The sequence below is a fragment of the Triturus cristatus genome, chromosome 4_2, assembly GCF_964204655.1.
Source record: "Triturus cristatus chromosome 4_2, aTriCri1.1, whole genome shotgun sequence".
Taxonomy (NCBI): Eukaryota; Metazoa; Chordata; class Amphibia; order Caudata; family Salamandridae; genus Triturus; species Triturus cristatus.
The window spans coordinates 963600757-963626733 of record NC_140586.1 but is presented as its reverse complement, the minus strand read 5'-3'; the positions used below and the strand labels follow the sequence as shown (position 1 = coordinate 963626733).

The following is a 25977-nucleotide window of genomic DNA, read 5'->3' as shown; positions in this document are numbered from 1 at the left end:
CCAGGGGATGCCATACTAAATACCAAAGGGTCTGGGGCAAATGGACAAATCAGTTAAATTGATTAGAATTGACACCCACCACTGTCTACAAATGTAATGTCCATGTGCTGTGGTTGTAGATCGACACGCTTACCTGTACCTTACCAATGCAACTGTACTCTGAGATACCATGTATTTCTGATCAAATGTGCTATGCTGCTATTTGTTTGCTGAGAAATCAATAACATTGTTTATCCAAAAAAATCCTCTTTAATAGTAAAGTTAGATTTTTACTTTCTATTTTGAAAATGGCACTTTCGGAAGGTTTTTACATTAAGTGGGATTTGATCCTGTTCACACTCATGGGGGGATCAAGTATTAAAAGTCGAACAGAAACAATACCTCCACCAGCCTTAGATTAAACTCTGCTGACCCCTGTGGGACTGAGTCCTATCCCCCAATTGTTGTCCTCCAGGTCCTGGACCCTTGGTTGGAGTCGGACTGTACTCCTCATTGCCCAACTGGAGACTTCACAGAATGCAGCACATGATGACACTGGGCCTCACAGCACCACTCAGCTCCTGGTCAGCAGATTTACCCTGACCTGATGCAGAGCAATGCCAAGAGTTGCATCACAGCTCACAGCACTGTACAGCTCCCGATCTTTGGCTCCACCGGACCACACACAGAGTCTCACATAGAAGCACCATGCAACTCCAGAGGGGTGGCTTCACCGGGTCCAACTCAGCATGCACAGTTTGACACAGAGCCCTGCAGAGCCGCACCACACCGTCTTCGCACCAATAGCACAAGGTAAAACTTCCAGCCGAATTAACCTGGACCTTGATACGGCCCACGCTTTTTCACAGTCATCCTGAACTTGTCACGTTTTCCCGCGCCGGTGTAATCAGATACCCACAATTGGTGCTTTGCACCTTTTTGTGATATTTTTACCTAAAATTGTAAAAACTCATAACACCGATTCTACTTATTGGATTTTTGTTTCCATGGTACCAATTTATTAATTAAAATATCCTCTATTTTTCTAAAGTGGTTTGAGATTCTTATTCTTCTTGTGTTGTGTTTTCACATTATTTCTGTTAGAGTGCTATGAATACTATGCACACCAACCCCAAGTTAAGCCTGACTGCCTAACCAGAATGTTAACCAAAGGTTTATTTAGTGAAGCTTGTGGTTCCACCTGACAACGACTGTGATATTATTAGACAAGGTTCTCACCCCCTTCAACCAATAATTCAATTTTGTACAGGCACTTTTATAACCCTACAGATAACTCTGCTTTTCTTTATTCTGACTGGTCAAGTTTTCTATCTACCTTTTATCATCTGGTATTTCAATGTCCTACGCAGTTGTATTTTTATAATTTTACGTAATTCCTTCATCTAACAATAACTGCACAATTTTGCTCCTTTGTGAGTCCACTGATGGGTCAAGATTATTGTTGTTTGTACTTAAATTATTGCCAATTTTGCTGCATCTCTATAAATTATTTCTATGTTTGTTCAGTGATGATGTGTTTTTGGTGATGTCCTTGTAAGTGTACTAACCGACTAAAGCTCTTCCCACATTCACTGCACTTGAATGCCTTTTCATCTGTGTGTGTTCGATGATGTCTTTGGAGGTGTGATAACAGACTAAAGCTTTTCACACATTCACTGCAATGATATGGTTTTTCCCCTGTGTGTGTTCGTTGATGTCTTTGTAGGTTTGATAATTGACAAAAGCTCCTCGCACATTCACTGCACTTGAATGGCTTTTCCCCTGTGTGTGTTCGCTGATGTCTTTTTAGGGCTGAGGAGTCCCTAAAGCTCTTCACACATTGATTGCACCTGAATGGCTTTTCCCCTGTGTGTGTTCGTTGATGTCTTTGTAGGTCTGATAATTGATAAAAGCTCCTCGCACATTCACTGCACTTGAATGGTTTTTCCCCTGTATGTATTCGCTGATGTCTTTTTAGGGCTGAGGGGTCACTAAAGCTCTTCTCACATTCATTGCACCTGAATGGCTTTTCTCCTGTGTGTGTTCGCTGATGTTTTTGGAGATCTGATAATTGATAAAAGCTTTTCACACATTCACTGCAATGATATGGTTTTTCCCATGTGTGTGTTTGCTGATGTGTTTTGAGGTTTGATGACTGACAAAAGCTTTTCACACATTCACTGCAATGATATGGTTTTTCCCCTGTGTGTGTTCGTTGATGTCTTTGTAGGTTTGATAATTGACAAAAGCTCCTCGCACATTCACTGCACTTGAATGGTTTTTCCCCTGTATGTATTCGCTGATGTTTTGTTAGGGCTGAGGAGTCACTAAAGCTCTTCACATATTCATTGCACCTGAATGGCTTTTCCCCTGTGTGTGTTCGCTGATGTTTTTGGCGAGCTGATAATTGACAAAAGCTCCTTGCACATTCGCTGCAATGGTATGGTTTTTGCCCTGTGTGTGTTTGCTGATGTCTTTGTAGCTGTGATAACCAACTATAGCTCTTCTCACATTCACTGCATTTGAATGATTTTTCCTTTGTGTATGTTAGCTGATTCATTTTTAGGTTTCCTGAGTGACCAAAGCTACTTCCACAGTCACTGCACTTGAATGGCTTTTCCCCTCTGTGTGTTCGCTGATGTCTTTCTGTGTGTAATATCAGCCTAAACCTCTTCACATATTTACTGCACTTGACTGTCTTTTCCACCTTGTGTGTTTGGTGATGATGCTTTAGTTCTGATGACAAACTGAAGATTCAGCGGCATGTGTTTTTTTTTCTTTCTCGGGTAGATATTTTTCTACATCCCATGATTGTGTTTTCTGAATGGCCCCTGTATGTATTGGTATTTTGTAAGTTTGATTTCTAATTTAACAATAAAGTACAATGGTCACTAAATACTTGTCGCATTCATAATATGTGTCAGGCGTCTTTTTGGGTGATTGTCTCTTTAAACTAGATAACGGTTTTGCTCACTTGTGGGTACAGATCCTTCCTCCTCCTAGTTGATGCAAACTGAGGCAGTCCTCTGTATTTAAGACAGAAGAGCTCCTCTTTGCCTCACCCTCCAGTTGTCTGGCTCCACTCCATTGTGCCTTTGTCTGGTTGCTGTGGTTTTGCCAGAAAGAGTTTACAAGACACTCAGAGCACTGAATGATGGTCTGATATCATTTTAGAAAGAAGAGCACTGCTGTAACCACATCATACCGATCCCATGATCAAAGCTGTTGTTGGACACTGACTTATACCGGAGGTGGTTTGTTATTGTTTTTGCCTTTAGTTTCTAGATGTCATTTCTTCGTCGTGTGGCTGGAGGCGCCCAACTCTGACTTATGCATTCACTGAACTGCCCTTGACGGCTCCTTCCAGGATCGGTGAGTTTAGGTTCAGGTTCCTCTGTCTCGGACTGCGCTTATTTTGTGCGCTCAAGACTTGTTTCCTGTTGGCTGTAAAGAGATTGAAAATCGCTAAATGGAAATGTAATGGAATATGAATACACAATATTTTACTGGTTGCAAAAGACATGTCTCCTTCACCATCTGTGAAACTTATCAAGCGATATTTCATCATACACTAATAATTAACTAAAAGTTCTATTACCCATGTGACATCTTTACTTCACAAAAGGTGGAGATTTACCAGGGTTCACAGAGTAACTCAGTAAAGAATGGGCGGTCACAGAGCACCATGTCCAGCTTTAGGCAGATCCAAGTGGACAATATTACATTTAAACAAGAACAGATTCAGGAAACAGAGATGGATCAGGACATGATGCTGCTACTTTAGTTTGAGGAAGTGTATAACAAAGGTAACTCTTCGGGAAGTATATAACAAAGGTAACTCCATTCACACACTTCTTCACAATCCTTTCCTGTTCACATTGGATCAGCTGATGCGCCAACTCCTTTCTTTACCTTGTTGCTCACTTGTTATCTTTGCCACTTTGCACAGCCCCCCTGGGGTTGGTTCAAGCATTTCTGGTCGCTTCAAACCTGTAAGATTGGAGCATTATTGTGAATTGAGGTGGATTTTCTATCGCCATAATATCCGCCCATCTCCCTGAGACTAGTGCAGCTACACGGCCTAGTTCAGGCCCGGACACTTTACACAAACTAGAGATTCTTTAGTTCTTCCTAAAGCAGATAAAGTTCGGATCTTGTTACACTTTCAGCTGCAACTCTTTCCAGGATGAGACAAGGCACAGAAACAACAGCAATATCAGTCATTTAGCTCTAAACAGAGTGAATCCACCACAATCAATAGTTTACCTGACATACCCTTGCAGCCAAAAGAGGTGTTCATATTACACAACTGTTGCTTTTTTTCCTTTCAATGATATTTAATTTAATTTAATGTTGTCCGTTTAGTGCTGAGGAGGCTACTCTGTGGCCACAAGGGTATTTGGCGGAGCGGAGGAGGTGTAAGTTCATCACCCCCTACCACTCCCCTATACCTGCTTTCTCACTCTACAGGGCTCACTGTTAGCCAAAACAAAGGGAGCGGTTTGAAACCTGTTCAGAGCACAAATCGGGTAACAGCCTAATAGTCAAACGACCATTGTTGGCAGTGTGGGATCACAAGCTTCATTTTTAGAAGTTCACCTGGGAGGTATAAATGGAGGAGGTGCACCGGTAGGTGCTTATGGGGTACAGACAGAGGAGGGGCAGAGGTAGGTACTAATGAGGTACAAGCAGAGGAGGTGCATGGCTAGATGCTTGTGAGGTACAAACAGAGGCGGTGCAAAGGTAAGTACTTATGAGATACAAACAGAGGAGGTGCAGAGGTAGGTGCTTATGACATACAAACAGAGGAAGCACACAGGTAGGTGCTTCTGAGGTACAAACAGAGGAGGTGCAGAGGTAAGTACTTATGAGGTACTAACAGAGGACGTGCAGAGGTAGGTGCTTATGACATACAAACAGAGGAAGCACACAGGTAGGTGCTTATTGGGTACAAATGGAGGATGTGCACTGGTAGGTGCTTAAGGGGTACAAACAGAAAAGGTGCAGATGTAAGTGTGTATGAGGTACAAACAGAGGAGGCACACAGCTAGATGCTTGTGAAGTACAAACAGAGGAGGTGCACAGGTAGGTGCTTCTGAGGTACAAACCGAGGAGGCGCACAGCAGGTGCTTATGGGGTACAAATGGAGGCGGTGCACCGGTAGGTGCTTATGGGGTACAAACAGAAAAGGTGCAGAGGTATGTGTGTATGAGGTACAAACAGAGGAGGCACACAGCTAGATGCTTGTGAAGTACAAACAGAGGAGGTGCACAGGTAGGTGCTTCTGAGGTACAAACCGAGGAGGCACACAGCAGGTGCTTATGGGGTACAAATGGAGGCGGTGCACCGGTAGGTGCTTATGGGGTACAAACAGATAAGGTGCAGATGTAGGTGTGTATGAGGTACAAACAGAGGAGGCACACAGCTAGATGCTTGTGAAGTACAAACAGAGGAGGTGCACAGGTAGGTGCTTCTGAGGTACAAACGGAGGAGGCGCACAGCAGGTGCTTATGGGGTACAAATGGAGGCGGTGCACCGGTAGGTGCTTATGGGGTACAAACAGAAAAGGTGCAGATGTAGGTGTGTATGAGGTGCAAACAGAGGAGGCACACAGCTAGATGCTTGTGAGATACAAACAGAGGAGGTGGACATGAAGGTGCTTATGAGGTACAAACAGAGGAGGTGGACATGAAGGTGCTTATGAGGTGCAGACAGAGGAGGTGCACAGGCAGGTGCTTGGGAGGTACACACAGAGGAGGTGCACAGATAGTTGCTTATGAGGTACAGAGGAGGCACACAGACAGGTGCTTATTAGGTATAAAAAGAGGAGGTGCAAAGGTATGTGCTTGTGAGGTACAAACAGAGGAGGTGCCCAGGTAGGTGCTTATGAGGTATAAAAAGAGGAGGTGCACAGGTAGGTACTTATGAGGTACAAACAGAGGAGGCGCACAGGTAGATGCTTGTGAGATACAAACAGAGGAGGCGCACAGGTAGGTGCTTCATGAGGTATAAAAAGAGGAGGTGCACAGGTAGGTGCTTATGAGGTCCAAACAGAGGAGGCGCACAGGTAGATGCTTGTGAGATACAAACAGAGGAGGCGCACAGGTAGGTGCTTTATGAGGTATAAAAAGAGGAGTTGCACAGGTAGGTGCTTATGAGGTACAAACAGAGGAGGCGCACAGGTAGATGCTTGTGAGATACAAACAGAGTAGGCGCACAGGTAGGTGCTTTATGAGGTATAAAGAGGAGGTACACGGGTTGGTGCTTATGAGGTACAAACAGAGGAGGCACACAGGTAGATGCTTGTGAGATACAAACAGAGGAGGCGCACAGGTAGGTGCTTCTGAGGTACAAACAGAGGAGGTGCAGAGGTATGTGCTTTATGAGGTATAAAAAGAGGAGGTGCACAGGTAGGTGCTTATGAGGTATAAAAAGAGGAGTTGCACAGGTAGGTGCTTTATGAGGTATAAAAAGAGGAGTTGCACAGGTAGGGGCTTATGAGGTGCAAACAGAGGAGGCGCACAGACAGGTGCTTATGAGGTGCAAACAGAGGAGGTGCACAGACAGGTGCTTATGAGGTGCAAACAGAGGAGGCGCACAGGTAGGTGCTTATGAGGTATAAAAAGAGGAGTTGCACAGGTAGGTGCTTATGATGTGCAAACAAAGGAGGCGCACAGACAGGTGCTTATGAGGTGCAAACAGAGGAGGCGCACAGACAGGTGCTTATGAGGTGCAAACAGAGGAGGCACACAGACAGGTGCTTATGAGGTATATGCAAAAGAAACAATTGATGGACGGAATGCTGGACAATGCAAACATTCACCCCTAGTCACAAGGATCTCGGTTTAATCCATCATTCCTTCAAGATTTAGGTACCTTTAATATGCCCCAGATCCCTCTTGTCATCCTCCGTATAAAGAGAGCAATAAAACTTACCAAATGCATCCCTTATGGACTCTGGATTAGTGGTCTGTCCTATCCCCGGGTGGATAATGTCTTGCATTATATTGGATGTTGTTTGCTCCCTGATGCGAACTGCTGGTTGGTGGCCAACCTGTTGATTTAATTCATACACCATTTCCCTTCGTGCTATCGTTTTGCTCACCGCTTTGTCCGTAAATTCATTGATAATGGCTGCTTTTGCAAATCGGTATCTCCCGCTGTATTAACGCAAGATCTTGACCTTCCTCAACTGCCCTGACCAAATCTTCTTCAGCTGCCCCCAGATTATCCTGTAATGTTTTTAGGGACTGCTTGACCTGTTTGTCACGATTCAAGGAATATCGCAATGTTTCCCCCCTAATTCTGCTTTCATGGCATCCCATACTACCTCGATGGAGGTACTTCCCTATATTATCTGCCAGAAATATTGGGATCCAGCGTTTCATATGGGTAGAATATTCAGTATCAGAGAGTAAAGCTCTCTCGAATGACCAAGACCTCCAGTTAAAATTAGCTCCCTCTATTTCAATCTCTAGTACTAACGGATGATGATCCGATAGTACTCGTGGCAGTTTCGATATATGGCATATTGAATTCAATGAATTTGAAACAAACATATAATCCAATCTTGCATGGGACCTGTGTGGATTAGAAAAAGAGGTGTACCCTGGTGTACCCTGGATCATTTGATCTTAACAATTGCAAACAGTCAACTAAGCCATGAGTCTGACACATGATCCTTAAGGCTTGAAATACTTTTGACTTTCGTCCCACATATCTCCACCCTCCCTCCAGAGACCAATCACTTGGTAAATTAATATTGTAGTCTCCACATACAATAAGTGGGAGTGGCCAGTGAGCGAGTTCGCTCGAGATAGTATTCAATACTGTAGGATCATCTCTGTTGCATCCATATAATGTGCACAGCGTTAGTTTCTTTCCCGCCCCATATTGGCATTAAGAGATAGCCCAACGTCTGAATTTATCTGAACATGATCGATTAAACTGTAGCCCCCCTCCTTTAGCCAGGATCACCACACCCCGTACCTTAACCCCCTGTGTTGTCGCACTTATCACCCTAAATCCCAGTGTATTTAGAATATGTAGTTGTGACCCATCTATATGTGTCTTCTGGAGGCAAATGATATTAGCACCCATCAATTGTAACCCAACCGCAACTTTCTGTCTTTTCTTTACACCGTTTAAACCACATATATTCATAGACACCACTCTCAATATCTCCATACCATTTTATGGTGTTGACCTACGACTAATACCTTATCTCCATTAAACCCCGCCACCTTTCCAAAAATTTCTATCCCCTTATAAGAAGTACTGCACAAATGTCTAAACCATCCAAGAAGCAATGTAGGCATAACTTAGTTCATTTCCTCCCCTGTCTGGGAGCCCCCCCTCCCTCTCCCCCTCACCCCCCACCACAATTCAGGTAACCAGGCTCAGCCATGAGCTCGTGTGAGGACATCTGTACCGACTCTCCTCTCCCTTAAGCTCCTCCCCCATCGAATGTGCCTTACCAAATACCCATATCCAGAGGAACCATCCTTCAAGCCTACAATTCTTGCTTACAATAGTTACTACATTTTTTTTTACAATTTACGATTTACCCCCCCATACTCCCCGCTGCAATATCGTCCAAGAGTTTCTGTGCTTGAATTTCAGAGGTGAAACTGAAATTCTGGCCTTTGTATATCACCTTTAACCTCGCTCGATTTTGTAGGAAAACCACGGTCCCTGCACATTGAAATGGGGTCATTAATTGCCTGAGCCGACCATCTCCTCTCGACCGTAGCGTGTGCAAAATCCGGTTTGGCAAAAACAGAAAAACCTTCAAAGTTCCTTTTGGCATTGGGTCTAACTAAATCATACACGGCTTGTTGAAGCAAGAAGTTACCAAAATAGATCAATATTGCATGGGGTAGAGCTTTTTCTCTGGAGGAATGCCTTGATGGTAAAAGGGGGAATCTGTGAGCACGTTGAACTTCCTTGTCCCAATCCCATGTTGGGAGCTCGGGTAGGGAGCCTCTTAGCATGGTTTCTATGAACTTTCTTATGTTGTTACCCTCACAGTTTTCAGGAACTCCCTAACAGCCTGAGGTTATTGCGGTGCTGCTGGTTCTCATTGCCCTCAAGCATTTACATCACATCTTTTATAGTACTGCCCTGCGATGACGCCTGCGCCTTTCCACTGTGCTTTCAAGCATTTCCGTTCAGTCACTCAGCAATGTCCGAGCAGATCTTTCCCACTTTCCCTATGGAACCTTAAAGTTTCTTAGTTGCTAGTCGTGCCTGTCGATTGTCGGCTTTGACATCATCTTGAAAAGCTTGTAGGGACCGCAATATCAGAGCCAGTGAGGGATCAGCCGGGTTAACTCGCTTCGTCTGATCTGAGATCCCACCGGTATTTTCCGCCGTTCGCTTCTCACCTTCGTCTTTTCCCTCCGGGGATAGCATTGATGTTGCTGAATAGTCATTCCTCCTCCGTCTCCTGCTCCCCTGTGATCTTCCAGCGAGCCTTCTTCCCCGACACCCATTTGTTTTTTACTTGAGGTTGTGACTCTCTCTGACTCTTCTGTCAGTGAGAAGAATTTTTCCCCAGGTACATCTGGGGTCAAGCAGTCGGCTTCCATATCCCCGTTTGGCCCGTTTTTGCCAGCCACAGCTGTTACTGTTCTCCTGTTCGCTCCTAGCTGTACCAGAAATACCAGCGTCCAACATCCGGGATCGAGTACCCTGCATTAATACGTCTTTACTTGGGCTAGTATGTACAGCATGCACTTGTGCCTCTATAATGGTATTATCACCATTTGCCTGCCATGGAGTCGAGTTTCCCCCATCCGGGACGTCTGACCTTTTACTTTGTCCAGTGGGCGTTCGCACTGCGGATGTTATTGCCTGGTCAGTTTCTGATACATGGTCGCTTCTAATCCTGTCCATATCACCATTGCCATTATTTTTGTTATTGGTGAGGTCCTTTTGTGTCTCCATTTTTAGGGGCCCCTTACCCACCAGAAGCTATGGGCGAAACGATGTTTAAAATGGATGGTTGTGCTTCCTCTACATCAGTAGATGGTTTAGTTCGCCATAAGTTTGTTTTTCCAGAAAGTTCAGTTTTGTCATGTTCGATTTTCCCTTGCTTGTCTCCTTTATTTGGCCGTAGATCCCCTTTTTTGAGATCTATTTTTAAATCAGAGTCCTCCCGCTGTAACTGTACGGCGGTAGCGCTCACTCGTTGCTTTCCCCTGCCTCGAGCAGCGATTGCCACTGACTCGCTGTTACGCTCAGGCTCCGTGTCTAACAGCGCTCCTGCCGATAGCGTGTTGCCATCTCCAGGCAACCACTGCGAGACGTAGGCATGCCCTGAACCTGTTGCTGCCATCTGCAGAAGCCACATTAGGGCCTCCCAGCGTCCCTGACAGAAGTTCCCTTTAGCTCTGCAGGAATGCCCTCGCTGTCCGACTTGATGGAAAGTTGGAGAAATCCACCGGAGCACAGCATATCCGTCGCGGATTTCCCTGCAGCTCCAATGCATACTCTTGGGGTCCAGCTAGGATGTTTACAGCGAAGAGGGGGAGAGAGGTAAGGGGTGGCTCCTACTCAGACTCCATATTGCCCCGAATTGTGCTAGTAACAAATTTGTGATGATGTTTGGAGAATTGTTTAAGGATACGTTGGGGCGTATGAAAGGCTATAGTCATCGTATTAAGTTGAAGCTTGGAGCCAAGCCAGTTGTAGCTAAGGTGAGGAGGATTCCTTTAAGTGTGCAGGATGCCATGAATTAGGTAATCACCAGGTTAATGGATTCTGGATTGATTGAGCCTGTGGAGGCAACGGAGTGGTTTGCTTCAATTTTGGTGGCCAAGAAGAGTGATAATGAGATTCGCTTATGTGTGGATCTTCAAGCACACAATATGGAGGTGGTGGTGGATAAATTCCCACTCCCTAATATTGATGAGGTCATGTCAACTCTGGATAGGGCATTTTAATGTAACATTCTTGACCTAGCATCCGCCTACCATCAGGTTCACAGGCGTTGACAGCATTCATAACTCCCCTGGGGTCTTTTAAGTTCGTAGGGATGCCATTAGGTTTGGTGTCGGTGGCTTCCGTCTTTCAAAGGATCATGAATGATATTGTCAAGGGGATTGCAGGTGTTCGTTGTTACCAGGATGATGTGTTGGTTTATGGGAAGACTATTGACTATTTCAAAACATCTCTCATTGAATCATTATTGAATCCCTACACTCCCAGCAATCGGTAAAAATTCGACCCCTAATGATGGCTGAACAAATAATGTTCTCCATCACACTTGAGTTGGCACGCACATGGAAGACCTATGATGCGGATCTCCTTTAAAAAGCATAAAACTATGTGTTCCAGATCTGAATTTATGTAATCAATTATCTGAATATATCTAGTATGAAACAGTCTAATCTTAACTCTCGGAATAATTTGACCATTTAAAGATGGCCGAGAAAAAATATATCATCTCATCATATTGGTATCGGCACAGATGCGGACGACGCGTCACGTAGACTTCATCGATAATCGTCAGATTAGGTGTTCTGGTTTCGATTCACTCTTTTTAGGTATCTAAATGTGTCCAATAGGACACGGTCCGATTAAAGAATAACTTGACAGTATTAGGACCATTCATGTGTCAAATTTACACAGATTAATCCTCATAGTCCGCGTTACTCGTTATAACTTTGTACATTCAAAGATGGCGGAACTATTCTCACTTAACTTAGCCGATGTCGCGAGATTACTGTGACCTGTAATAAGCGCTAAACCAGTTATTTACGACCTGTACAAACTATTCAAGAAATCTAAACAAAGTGATTAGGATATAATTCGATTAGAAAGCATCTTGAGTAAATTGGAGTAGGAAAAAGATTTTCTATCCATTCTGCCTTTTATTAGAGGAATTGTCTTGTAAACAACTAACGCGGTCCCCGCGTTAAATATTAATGAGTCGATTTCAACTCTTCTTTCTATCTTCCTAAAAACAACCAATTCAGATCCATCTGTGCACAACTAATACATGGAATATTTTCCATGTTCCGCATTTAATATATGAAATCGGCCATTTCAAAATGGCGCTACGATTCGCGATAGCCTGTTAGACTTGGGTAGGCATTCGTGTCGACGACGCATATTCGTGACATCATCAAACATGGGCCCAACCAGGTGTTTCTAATTAAGAGCATTCAAATAAACTATTTAAACACGAGATAAGCTGGGTAAAACGGTCGGAGAATCTGGATGTGAATGAAGAACGCTTAATAAGGTACCTGGATTATTTTAATATCCTCTTTGTGATTTTTGTATGTGAGATAGTGAATAATCTTACTTAAAAATTTAAAGTTTATAATTAAATAATATTCAATTCCAGGTAAAGTAATTGGCCTGGATTCAAATAACTGTGTAGAATTAGGGGGTTCTCTGTGATTTCTTCTAGTCTTGAGAGACTGTGACCCTGGAGATACATTAAGTTGAGTGTATACTCTGTCAATATACATATTCTAATGGAAACAGATTATTTAAGACCACTTAAGGTTATTCAATTTAACCTTAATAATATCCATTCTTGGGTTATATTATGCTTTTTTCTACTTTCCTTTCATCCTTTTTTAAAAAATCATATAGGTTATTTTACCTTTTATTAATGATTTGACATTTTAATTTGGATTATTCAGATTTAGAATAATGTTATAGATAATTTCAATCACATTACAGAATATCATTTGGTTGGTGTTAAGCCACTAATGTGTTTTGCATATTTCCCCATTAGGTGTTTATTTAATAAATATACTGACATTAAACTGAGCATCTACTACAGATGACGTTTGAAAATCTGCTATAAGAACAGAATTAAAGGAACAGTACAGGTGAGATCACAACATACCATAAAAATATAGATAAAAGCACTATTTCGGGATTATTTTATCTTCTAAAAGTTGTGGATTGGCTTAGTGTTTGGGGTCATTTGAACTTTGAATTACCATTTCGAGGGACATATAAAATTACTTTGGCGTTTATTATGTTCTTTGTGATTATTATCTAAAAGTATCGTATCTTGGGGTCATCTGAACTTGTAATTACCATTTCGAGTGACATATAACAACACTTTGGCATCTATTATGTTCTTGTTGATTATTATCCGAAAGTTTCATCTCTCGAAAATCTATTTCATATTAAGCAGTTTGTTTATTCATAAGGTCCTCTGAAAATAGAAACTCCTACAAGTAGCTCTTATAATAATGAAATAACTCTTGTACTAAAAGTATTGGCACAAATCGTTGAGCCTGTCATGCACTTAAAGCAATGTACCCCATCACCTTAAACTAAAAGTAATTAAAATAAGATAATAATCATTTGTTTTCTTTTTCTATATATTAAGTTTTCACTCTGCATCTTGTTTCAGATTCTCAATATGAATCTGGGTAAATCACCATTCAAATGGATCTAAATATTATACACTTCAACGAATGGCATTTTAGCTTTAATCAGACCCTCCACGACCTATCTGGTGAGATTTTTGACTTCACCCACCCCCTCTTTTCCGCTCAATTCTCAAACATCATAATAATTAATCTAGATTGTTCTAAATTTGGTCTCCGTGTCACACTTTCTCTTTTAGAATATCTTCTGATCTCTGGATAAGTTACAATGTAAAGTTGAACAAACTACCTACTCGCCAATTTTGGAAACTCTAATTCCTGCATTTAATTTGCTGTCACTTTGAGGTAAGATGTTAGCCAGAACATTATGAGTTTTATCTTTAGTCAAATAGACGGAAAATGAAAGATTGTCTAGATTATATAAATCATGTAATACGGAGTATTTGAATACTGTGTTGGTGTATTAGAGCTCCTTTCTCTTTTAATAGTCAACCATGAATTTTTGGAAATTCCATGTCTATGTATTACAAGTGGACGTGTATAAAAAAGAAAAAGAAAAATTTGTACACAATTTGTAAATACAAATCCCATTTCGGTACAACCGGATTGATCGAAATGACACTACAAATTGTTTTTAATGTTTGTAAATATATGTGTATGTCCGTCAGTTTTAATGATTGTATTATATATATATTTTTTCTATTTTCTTATTACAGCCCTGAAGAAGTTCCGTTAAGAAATTATATCTTTAAAGGAACGAAACGCGTTGGCTGTGGTTTTTGTATCTATCTACTTGAAATAAAAATTAAACAAAGAAAAGCACAAAACAATTTTGGACTTTGTTTCTATGTTCAGTGCACCTCCATTCAATGTAAACTATTGAAGAGCATGATGACAGAGTGGCGAAGGTTTTGGAGAGGCTATTAAAGGCAGGGTTCACGCTACGGTGTGAGAAATGTAAATATGGAGTAACTAAGGTTGACTATCTGGGTCATCACATATCAAGCAGTGGGGTTAAGTCAAATAAGGATTTGTTTGACACAATAACACAATTGAAAGATCCATGTTCTAAGCAAGAGATGGCCTCATTTTTGGGTATGGCTGAATTTTATAGCAAGTTTGTAAAGAAGTTTGCGGAGAAAACTAATCATCTCAGAAGTATGTTCGGCAAGAAGGTAGAATTTATGTGGGATGATGTGGTGTGCAAACAGGAGTTTACAAGGGGTAAGGCTGATCTGACATGTGCTCCTGATCTTCAGGCCTTTACACCAGGTGATGCAACGTATATAATCACTCATGCAAGCAATAAAGGGTTGGGTGCTCTGCTAGTTCAACAAAGGAAAGATTTGGAACATCTGATTGCCTGGGCTTTGAGATGCTTAAGAGGTGCTGAGATAAACTACTCAGTCAATGAGAAGAAAGCACTTGCGATTTTCTGGGCAATAAACAAATTCAGGAAGTTTGTGTGGTGAACCTCCTTCATTGTTAGGTCTGATCTCAAACCTTTCAAGGAGATTTTTGAGAAGTGAAGAACCAGAACCTTATGGGCCTGGCGGCGCAGGGTACGCCTTAATCTCCTGGGTTCACCTGCTTTAACTAACAGAGACACGGGACACTCTGTCAGGCGTAAAAGATCAGATTTATTTAGCTGCAGCTAGCACAGTTGTCCTAGAAGTACACACTGTATATTCTCAGGAGACTGCCACTTCACTCCGTGGCGTACAATCTTTTATAGTAAATAGATAATATATACATTAACTAAGAACACTTCTAAAACATACATGAAGAGCCAGTAAGAATAGCTTAAAGACAGGACAGAGCCAATAGAAATAGTTGGAAAACAAAAGTATCGAGTAACCCGAAGAAGCCTCTCCTCCAACTGTGTTTGCCACCCCTCCCCATAGGTTAATTCATTAACGGGTCTGTAACTGACTTGCAGGTGGCGAGACACGTTTATGTGTTTTGGAGGACAGTTGTGAAACGAGAGAATACGAGCAAAGGACAGCGAAGGCCAGACGATAAGATAAAATCAGAAGAGAATAGTGTGAACCAACAGATAGTTGAGACAGGGATTAGAAAAACCAGACAGGGATTAGTGTACTCGGCCAGTCTCAGCTTTGCAAAACAGAGGCAGAAGGCTATTTCGACACAATACTGCAGAAAAGGCAGAAAAGACTTCGTTCGCCGTGCTGCCTGAGTGAAGGCAACACAAAATGGCGACGAAGTACAAAATGGCGGGTCGATACGATCGCGATCGAAAATCGAATTTCCTCAGAAGAAAGGTTTGGATTCAATTTCTTCAAGGATAAGGAAGTGGGTTATTTCCCTGCAAGAATTTGATTTCTCTATAGAATACATTCCAGGTGCTACTAATGTTAGGGTAGATTGTCTTTTGTGTCTGGTTGACAGTGTGGATTCTGGGGTTAGTAAGGAAGACATGAACATTGTGGAAGAGTTTGATGTGAAAGTGTGTGAGATCACCTTGGGAGCAATCAAAGAGGAAGAATGGAAGGAGGATTTAAAGAAGGATTCTGAGCTTGTGAAAGTGATGGATCTGATTCTGGAAGATAAAGTGGATAAGCTTGAGAAACCTTAGTCGTTGTTGAGTGATGAGTTGGCCATTTGTAATGAGATGCTTACTAGGGGCATGAGGTTGGTTCCCCCGGTAAGTCGGAGGGACAACATCATTCAAATGGCCCACAAAGGGCACATGGGAATTTTGAAAACCAAAGAACGCATTAGACAGGATTTTTGGAGTCCTGGATTGGATCTCATGGTCAAACGCGTGGTGAGTGAATGTGTACCCTGGTGATAAGATACTCAGGCCGAGACAGTCACCTATGGTCTGCAGAAAATTACCTATGTGTCCTTGGGAAGAGGTAGCTATAGATATTGTTGGAGCTCTTCACGGTGATCAGACACCGTATTTGATTGTTCTTCTAGATTTATACTCCAGGTGGATTGAAGTGAGTTGTGTACATGACATTACTTCTCAATATGTGATAACATTTCTGGATGCAGTTTTTAAACATGAAAGTTTTCCTAGGTTCTTGTTGTCGGACAATTGTCCACAGTTTTGTTCGCGAGAAATGGAGCAATATTTGGAAGGTTGTGGAATTGAACACAAGAAAACTTATTTTTATCATCCAGAGACTAATGGAGCCATTGAGAGGTTGAACAAAACTTTGAAGGAGGGAATTCATTTGGTGAGGGTGAACAGTTTGAATTGGAGAAACAAGTTGCAAATCCGGATTTCAGCCTACAGATTCACACCTCATTCCTCCACTGGGAAGACTCTCTTTGAATTCTTCAAGGGGAGATTTCCTAATACTAAAATGTGTCCTGGATGGATGATTTTGGACAAAGGGGAGAAGGACAATGGTATTGGCCAGTGGAGGGAGAAAGAGTTGTCATTGCAGCAGAAAAGGAAAGAGTATTTTGATTCCCGTAAATGTGCTAAAGCAGTTGAATTCCAGGTTGAAGACAAAGTTAAGATTAAGACACCTGTGGGCTGTCAAGACTGGTCTAAATTCACAAATGTGAAGGTAGTAGTGAAATTGTTTAAGAATGCAGCGAAAACCAATAATGGACGTATCTGGAATCACAGCCATGTGGTTCACGTAAAGACAAGGAATGACAGTTCTTTCGACAAAGTGTAAAACACTGAATCAGCATCCAGAGCCATGTCTTAGTTGGGGTGTTCGGCGTTTACCCGGAGGAGGGTGAGAATTTGCAGAAGCCCAGCATTTCTTACGGACTTTGTGAGGAAATAATTGCATATTTGCAGGAGCTCACCTTGTTTGGTTCATCTCTATTACTTTTTTTCTTGTTTTTTGGTTGTCTCGGTTTCTCATTTGTTTTAAGGGAAAAGAGGTTGTGGTGTTTGCCTTAGCTCATGTTAATTGTAAGGGGGAAGAAGTGTGAGGTAGCTTGGTTCCATATGGAATATCAAGGGCGAACAGGGTGTGGATTTGATTGGTGATAGTTGACCGCACTTGCTGATGGATGGGGTGTTAAAAAACTGCCTCTTGATCTTACCTGTGTCTTCAGAGGTTTCTTCATCATTACAATTACCGTCGAAGGACCTTTTGAGGGTACGTGTCTGTGAAAGAGAGAGCTTCAAACAGAGATTTACTTCTCTGAGTTCTAATCTTGTTTGATAGCCCAAGGCTCCATGAAGAGATGGTGGTGAGGTTATTTAGAGAGTACACTCAATTCATTCATAGATAATGGATCATGAGAAACTAGCCTAAGCCAACAGACAGTGGGTTCACCAAATTGGTGAGCCTCAACAATTTAGAAAAGAAAAATGGTTTTCTAGAGTGCCCTCACTCACCCAGGGTTACCCTTAGGTGACATGCTTCATCATTGGGGCCATCCCAAGCATCTACTGCTTGGGGCGTGCTACGACTTGCGAGATTTACGTAGGAGCACTTTTTTGTGTGAAACTATGTGTTGTGCAGTGTTGGGGGAGTGGTGTTTGTGTTAGTTAAAAATACTTAACTAGTGAGTTAACAATTTATTCCTACTCCTAGCTGGTAAGATAAAAAGGGGATAATAACAGGAAAAATATAACTGTTATGTGGTTATATTGCCTATTATTTTGTCAACATGTTTCGAGGTATCCCCTAACCTCTTCTTCAGGACTGCATGGGATCCAGCCCCACGTGTACCACTCCGTGTAGAAACCTAAATTAAGTGTGACCTGTAAGTCCCAGGCTCGACCGAATATGCGGTCGAGCCTGGGACTTACAGGTCACACTGACGGAGGGATGCCAAGAACAGGTCCTACAGGCCCCTCCACCCAGACAGACCATGGGGCATATTAGTGCTACCATATAAATACTACGTGTTCATTAATAAAAGTATGTATATAACCAAGTGTGCTCAATAGGCGCACGTTATTAGTCTAATTTTTCACCTTAATTTAGGTAGTAGGAATAAATTGTTAACTCACTAGTTAGGTATTTTTAACTAACACTAGAAACACATTTTTCTTTTCTAAATTGTTGGGGCTCACCAATTTGGTGAACCCACTGTCTGTTGACTTAGGCTAGTTTCTCATGATCCATTATCTACGGATCAATTGAGTGTACTTTAATGATATAGGAGGACGAACCTAGCCTGAACCTCCTTCTCCCTCTTATTCTGACGAGGTTATTTAGAGAGGCAGGGTGGGAGACGATGTGCTGATCACCCACAATGGACAAGGATAGCTCGAGGCTCCATGAAGAGATGGCTCTGAGGTTATTTACAGAGACAGTGAGGGAGACAATAGTTGCAGGGATTCTGCACATACACAGAACTATGCACAGGAAACCAGGACTTCGGTGTATTGTGGTGTACCAAAAACACGCCTCAGTGCCCAGAACCCCTATGCGGCTAGCTATAGTATCCCATTCGCTCTCCATACTACAGCAGAGCTACCAATGAATGGAAATCCTCGAACATGTGACTCAGGGCCTCTCAGAACTCGTGGTAACAAGACACTCTTTCACTTAGATATTCATACCTGTTCACAATGTGAGTAACCAGAGACACTGTATAGTTTCAAATGTTTATTTCAACTAACGTGCTCTGTAATGCAGTACACGTGCTAACATTAGCAAAGAAATGCATAAAAACAATGTAATCAGCATGATTACAATTCCATGTAATACGAACGAGGATAGCATATTATAATGACAGTGGATGAAGCCTTATAGCGCTTTACCACCCTCCCCGTGCTACAAGCTATGTTTATTATATCAGTGGAAGACCTCTGGGCTTGGACAGCGGAACCCCCTACCTCAAGTCTTAGATGATAGGATTTACATCTCCGGACAAGCACAGCTCTTCCTCTGGAAAGGTTTTCTCTAAGTGTTTTTTAACTTGCATCCCGTGCAAAATTAAAAGCACCCGAAAAGTCAGAAGCGGAGCTGTGTTCCCTGTTATGTCTATATGTCTGTGGGACGGACCAAAGCCGATTAACCAGTTGAGTTGTTTACTGGCCTTGAGCACGATGTACAGATGAGAACTCAGAGCACAACAGAAATAGTGAAAGGCAGACAGTTCCCATGTGAAGCAGCACGAGCAAAAGTGTTTACGGGAACCAAGGCATGTAGTGTAGTGTGCAAAAGCGGTAAGGTGGCGGTGATGCAAAGCACAAACTAATGCTAACTTAGCAACGTCCGCTGGCTCCCCTAAACCCTCACGACACAATGTGCTGATCACCCACAGTGAACAAGGATAGCCCAAGGCTCCATGAGGAGATGGCGGAGATGTTTTTTATATTGACAGGGAGGGAGACGATGTGGTGGTGGTCACTCACACTCAACAAGGACAGCTCGAGAATTCATGAAGAGATGGTGGTGAGGCTATTTAGAGAGACAGTGAAGAAGACAATGTGCTGATCACCCACAGTGAACAAGGATAGCCAAAGGCTCCATGAAGAGATGGCGCTGATCTTATTTAGAGATACAGGGAGAGAGACAATTTTCTGATCACTCACAGTGAACAAGGACAGCTCAAAACCTCATGAAGAGATGGCGGTGAGGCTATTTAGAGAGACAGTCAATCAATCAATCAATCAGGGGGTTTGTAAAGCGGGCTACTCACCCAAGAGGGTCCCAAGGCGCTGGGGGGAGTTCGGCGGGGGTTGGAAGCAACTCCGGATCAGTTAAAGAGCCAGGTCTTGAGGTCCTTTCTGAAAGTGTGCAGGGTCGGCGAGCGTCTGATTTTCACACGGAGCTTTTTCCAGGTCTTGGCTGTTATGTCGGAAAAAGCTCTCCCACCTGCTCTGTTTCTGCAGATGCGGGGGACCTCCGCCAGGGCGAGATTGGTGGAGCGCAGGGTCCTCTTGGGTACGTGGAAGGAGACTCTCTCTTTGAGGTATTTGGGTCTGATGTTGAGCGATTTGTAGGCGTGGGTGAGGAGTTTGAAAGTGACCCTCTTCTCGACGGAGAGCCAGTGGAGCTCTCCTAGGTGTTGGGTCATGTGTTCGTAACACGGTGTCACCAGGACGAGTCTGGCAGCGGCGTTCTGGATGGTTTGGAGTTTGTGTAGAAGTAATCTGTTGATTACGGCGCATAAGGCGTTTCCGTAGTCCAGTCTGCTGGTTATGAGCGCGTGGGTGCAGTCGATGGGATTCATTTGAAGGTTTTGCGGAGAATGCACAGGCAGTTCAAGCTGGTGGAATCGACGACGTTGATCTGGTGTTTTATGGATTGGGAGGAGTAGAGGATGATGCTGACGTTTTGTGCGTGGTCTGTAGGGGTGGGTGGATTATCTAGGGTGGAAGGCCACCAGGTGTAGTCCCAGGCAGAGGAGCAGGGTCCGAGGATGAGGACCTCACTTTTCTCTGAGTTGAGATTTGCAGCTGTCTTTCATTCATGCTGCGATGTTCTTCATTCCGTCATGGAAGCAGAGTTTGGTGTCTTCGGGACTCTTTGTGAGTGAGAGGATGTCTTCGGCGTAGGATACTATGCTGAGCCCATGCTGTCTGACAAACGCGGCGAGGGGGGCCATGTAGATGTTATAGAGCGTGGGGCTGAGTGATGATCCTTGGGGAACTCCGCAGTTGGTGTCGGTGGGAGCAGAGAAGAAGGGAAGGAGACTGATCCTCTGGGTTCTGCCAGAGAGAAAGGATTGGATCCAGTCGAGGGCGGCTCCTTGTATCCCTGCGTCGTGAAGTCTGGCTGCGAGCGTGCGATATGACACGGTGTCGAAGGCTGCGGAGAGGTCTAGAAGGATGAGGGCCGCAGTGTGTCCCTGGTAGAGTAGCATGCGGATGTCGTCAGAGGCGGCGAGGAGGGCGGTCTCGGTGCTGTGGTTGCTGCAGAAACCAGACTGGGAGGCGTCTAGGATGGAGTTCTCTTCGATGAAGGCGTCAGCTGGGCGTTGACGAGCCTCTCGGTGACTTTGGCCACGAAGGGGAGGAGCGAGATGGGCTGGTAGTTTTTCAGGTCCGTTGGGTCGGCCGTGGGTTTCTTGAGGAGGGGTTTAACCTCCGCCCATTGCCAGTCATCTGGGAAGATGCTGGATCTGAAGGAGGGGTTGATGGTCCGTCATAGTTCGGGTGCAATGGCCGCGGCGGCTCTGTGGCATATGTGTGGAGGGCAGGGGTCAGTTGGGGCTCCTGAGTGGATTTTCTTCATGGTCAAGGTCGAGGTGTTGTGTTCATCGGTGGCGGGATTCCAGGTCATGATGGTAGGCTTATCGGCGGTGGTGGGGAGGGGGGTGGTGTCCGGTGTCTGTGTCATAGAGGGCCTTGATCTTCAGATGGAAGTAGTAGCTGAGCTTGTCGCAGAGTTCCTGGGAGGGTGTGACATCTGTGAATTCACTGTGGGGTTTGGTGAACTGGTGTATGAAGCTGAACAGTTCCTTGGCGTTGGTCTGGACTTTGTCTCTTATGAAGGTCCGTTTGGTGTCTCTTATGCGCTGCTGGTATTCCTTCAGGGCGCTCCTGTGGTTTTTCCGTACTCACAGTGAACAAGGTCAATTCAAAACCTCATGAAGAGATGGCGGCGAGGTTATTTAGAGAGAAAGTGAGGGAGACAATGTGCTGATCACTTACAGTGAACAAGGACAGCTCGAGACCTCATGAAGAGATGGCGGAGAAGTTTTTTAGAGGGACAGGGAGGGGGACGATGTGGTGATCACCCACAATGGACAAGGATAGCCCAAGGCTCCATGAAGAGATGGTGGTGAGGTTATTTAGAGTGACAGTGAGGAAGACAATGTGCTGATCACCCACAGTGAACAAGGATAGCCCAAGGCTCCAGGAAGAAATGGCAGTGAGGTTATTTGGAGAGACAGTGAGGGAGACAATGTGCTGATCACCCACAGTGAACAAGGATAGCTCGAGGCACCATGAAGAGATGGTGGTGAGGTTATTTAGAGAGACAGGGAGGGAGACGATGTGCTGATCACCCAGAGTGAACAAGGACAGCCAAAGGCTCTATGAAGAGATGGCGGTGAGGTTATTTAGAGAGACAGAAGGGAGAAAATGTTCTGATCACTTACAGTGAACAAAGACAGCTCAAGACCTCATGTAGAAATGGCAGTGAGGTTATTTGGAGAGACAGTGAGGGAGACAATGTGCTGATCACTTACATTGAACAAGGATAGCTCAAGGCTCCATGAAGAGATGGTGGTGAGATTATTTACAGAGACAGTTAGAGAGACGATGTGCTGATCACCCATAGTGAACAAGGACAGCCCAAGGCTCCATGAAGAGATGGCGGTGAGGTTATTTAGAGATACAGGGAGGGACACAATGTTCTGATCACTCACAGTGAACAAGGACAGCTCAAAACCTCATGAAGAGATGGCGGTAAGGTTATTTAGAGAGACAGTCAATCAATCAATCAATCAGGGGGTTTGTAAAGCGCCCTACTCACCCGAAAGGGTCTCAAGGCACTGGGGGGGGAAGCAACTCCGGATCAGTTGAAGAGCCAGGTCTTGAGGTCCTTTCGGAAAGTGTGCAGGGTCGGCGAGCGTCTGATGTTCACAGGGAGCTTGTTCCAGGTCTTGGCTGCGATGTAGGAAAAAGCTCTCCCACCTGCTCTGTTTCTGTGGATGCGGGGGACCTCTACAAGGGCAAGATTGGTGGAGCTGAGGATCCTCTTGGGTACGTGGAAGGAGACTCTTTCTTTCAGGTATTCGGGTCCAGTGTTGTTGAGCGATTTGTAGGCGTGGGTGATGAGTTTGAAAGTGACCCTCTTCTCGACGGGGAGCCAGTGGAGGACTCGTAGGTGTTGGGTCATGTGCTCGTGACACGGTGTCCCGAGGACGAGTCTGGCTGCGGACTTATGGATAGTTTGGAGTTTGTGTAGAAGTGATCTGTTGATTCCGGCGTATAAGGCGTTTCCGTAGTCCAGTCTGCTCGTTATGAGCGCGTGGGTGACTGTCCTTCTGCAGTCGGGGGGAACCATTTGAAGGCCTTGCGGAGAATGCGCAGGCAGTTGAAGCTGGTGGAAGCGACGATGTTGATCTGGCATTTCATGGAGAGGGAGGAGTACAGGATGGTGCCAACATTTCGTGCGTGGTCTGTAGGGGTGGGTGGATTACCTAGGGCAGAAGGCCACCAGGTGTAGTCCCAGGCGGAGGTGAAGGGTCCGAGGATGAGGACCTCAGTTTTCTCTGATTTGAGCTTCAAGCAGCTGTCTTTCATTCATGCTGCGACGTTCTTCATTCCTTCATGGAGGCAGAGTCTGGTGTCTTCGGGACTCTTCGTGAGTGAGAGAATGAGCTGGGTGTCATCGGCGTAGGATACTATGCTGAGCCCATGCTGTCTGACGATGGCGGCGAGGGGGCCATGTAGATGTTATAGAGCGTGGGGCTGAGCGATAATCCTTGGGGAACTCCGCAGTTGGTGTCAGTGGGAGCGGACTAGAAGGGAAGGAGTCTAATCCTCTGGGTTCTGCCAGAGAGAAATGATGAGGGCCGCAGTGTGTCCCTGGTCGAGTAGCATGCGGATGTCGTCAGAGGCGGCGAGGAGGGCGGTCTCGGTGCTGTGGTTGCTGCAGAAACCAGACTGGGAGGCGTCTAGGATGGAGTTCTCTTCGATGAAGGCGTCAGCTGGGCGTTGACGAGCCTCTCGGTGACTTTGGCCATGAAGGGGAGGAGCGAGATGGGCTGGTAGTTTTTCAGGTCCGTTGGGTCGGCCGTGGGTTTCTTGAGGAGGGGTTTAACCTCCGCCCATTGCCAGTCATCTGGGAAGATGCTGGATCTGAAGGAGGCGTTGATGGTCCGTTCTAGTTCAGGTGCGATGGCCGCGGCGGCTCTGTGGAATATGTGCGGTGGGCAGGGGTCAGTTGGGGCTCCTGAGTGGGTTTTCTTCATGGTCGAGGTGATGTGTTCAACGGTGGCGGGATTCCAGATCATGTTGGTAGGTTGGAAGTAGTAGCTGAGCTTGTCGCAGAGTTCCTGGGAGGGTGTGACGTCTGTGAATTCACTGTGTGGTTTGGTGAACTGGTGTATGACGCTGAACAGTTCCTTGGTATTGGTCGCGTTGGTCTGGACTTTGTCTCTTATGAAGGTCCGTTTGGTGTCTCTTATGCGCTGCTGGTATTCCTTCAGGGCGCTCCTGTGGTTGTTCCGTACTCACAGTGAACAAGGTCAGCTCAAAACCTCATGAAGAGATGGCGGGGAGGTTATTTAGAGAGAAAGTGAGGGAGACAATGTGCTGATCACTTACAGTGAACAAGGACAGCTCGAGACCTCATGAAGAGATGGCGGTGAGGTTATTTAGAGAGACAGGGAGGGAGACGATGTGCTGATCACCCACATGAACAAGGACAGCTCAAGGCTCCATGAGGAGATGGCGGAGATGTTTTTTAGAGAGAAAGGGAGGGGGACGATGTGGTGATCACCCACAATGGACAAGGATAGCCCAAGGCTCCATGAGGAGATGGCATTAGGGTTATTTAGAGTGACAGTGAGGAAGACAATGTGCTGATCACCCACAGTGAACAAGGATAGCCCAAGGCTCCATGAGGAGATGGCGGAGATGTTTTTTAGAGAGACAGTGAGGGAGACATTGTTCTGATCACTTACAGTTAACAAAGACAGCTCAAAATCTCATGAAGAGGTGGCGGTGAGGTTATTTTGAGAGACAGTGTGCGAGACAATGTGCTGATCACATACAGTGAACAAGGACAGCTCGAGGCCTCATGAAAAGATGGCGGTGAGGTTATTTAGAGAGGCAGTGAAGGAGACAATGTGCTGATCACTTAGAGTGAACAAGGACAGCTCAAGACCTCATGAAGAGATGGTGATGAGGTTATTTAGAGAGACAGGGAGAGAGACGATGTGGTGATTACCCACAATGGACAATGTTTGCTTGAGGCCTCATGAAGAGATGGCGTTAGGGTTATTTAGAGACACTGAGGGAGACAATGGGCTGATCACACACAGTGAACAAGGATAGCTCAAGGCCCCATGAAGAGATGCCAGTGAGGTTATTTGGAGAGACAGTGAGAGAGACAATGTGCTGATCACCCACAGTGAACAAGGACAGCTCAAGGCCTCTTGAAGAGATGGCGGTGAAGTTATTTAGAGAGACATTGAGGGAGACAATGTGCTGATCACACACAGTGAACAAGGATAGCTCAAGGCCCCATGAAGAAATGTCAGTGAGGTTATTTAAAGAGACAGTGTGCAAGGCAATGTCCTGAGCACTCACAGTGAACAAGGACAGCTCGAGGCTTCAAGAAGAGATGGTGACGAGGTTATTTAGAGCCACAGTGAGGGAGACTATGTGCTGATCACTCATAATGAACAAGGACAACTTGAGGCTTCAAGAAGAGATGGTGGTGAGGTTATTTAGAGAGACAGTGAGGAAGACATTGTGCTGGTCACTCACACTCAACAAGGATAGATCGAGGCTTCATGAAGAGATGACAGTGAGGTCATTTAGAGAGACAGTGTGCTGATCACCTAGACTGAACAAGGACAGCTCGAGACCTCATGAAGAGATGGTGGTGAGGTTATTTTGAGAGACAACGAGAGAGACGATGTGCTGATCACTCACAATGAACAAGGATAGCCTGAGGCTTTATTAAGAGACGGTGACATTATTTACAGAGACAGTGAGGGAGAAATGTGCTGATCACTCACAGTGTTCTCTAAATATGGGGACAGTGATCCATCA

The 25977-nt window shown here is 44.6% G+C and overlaps 1 protein-coding gene across 2 annotated transcripts in view; it reads right to left on the bottom strand.

Annotated features, from left to right (window-relative positions):
• Positions 1-211: 211 nt before the first annotated feature.
• The window catches only part of LOC146839146 (uncharacterized), a 42954-nt gene continuing 17188 nt past the window's right edge, over positions 212-25977 (bottom strand). The window contains exons 2-3 of one of the 2 annotated variants that reach the window (XM_085603197.1): positions 3892-3969; positions 212-3423 (exon numbers count right to left, since the gene is read on the bottom strand). In XM_085603197.1, coding sequence (XP_085459323.1) covers positions 1493-2539 — 1047 coding nt within the window. In that variant the 5' untranslated portion in view covers positions 2540-3423; positions 3892-3969 and the 3' untranslated portion in view covers positions 212-1492. The remainder of the gene's footprint in view (positions 3424-3891; positions 3970-25977) is intronic. The other variant, XM_085603198.1, reaches the window with a different exon arrangement.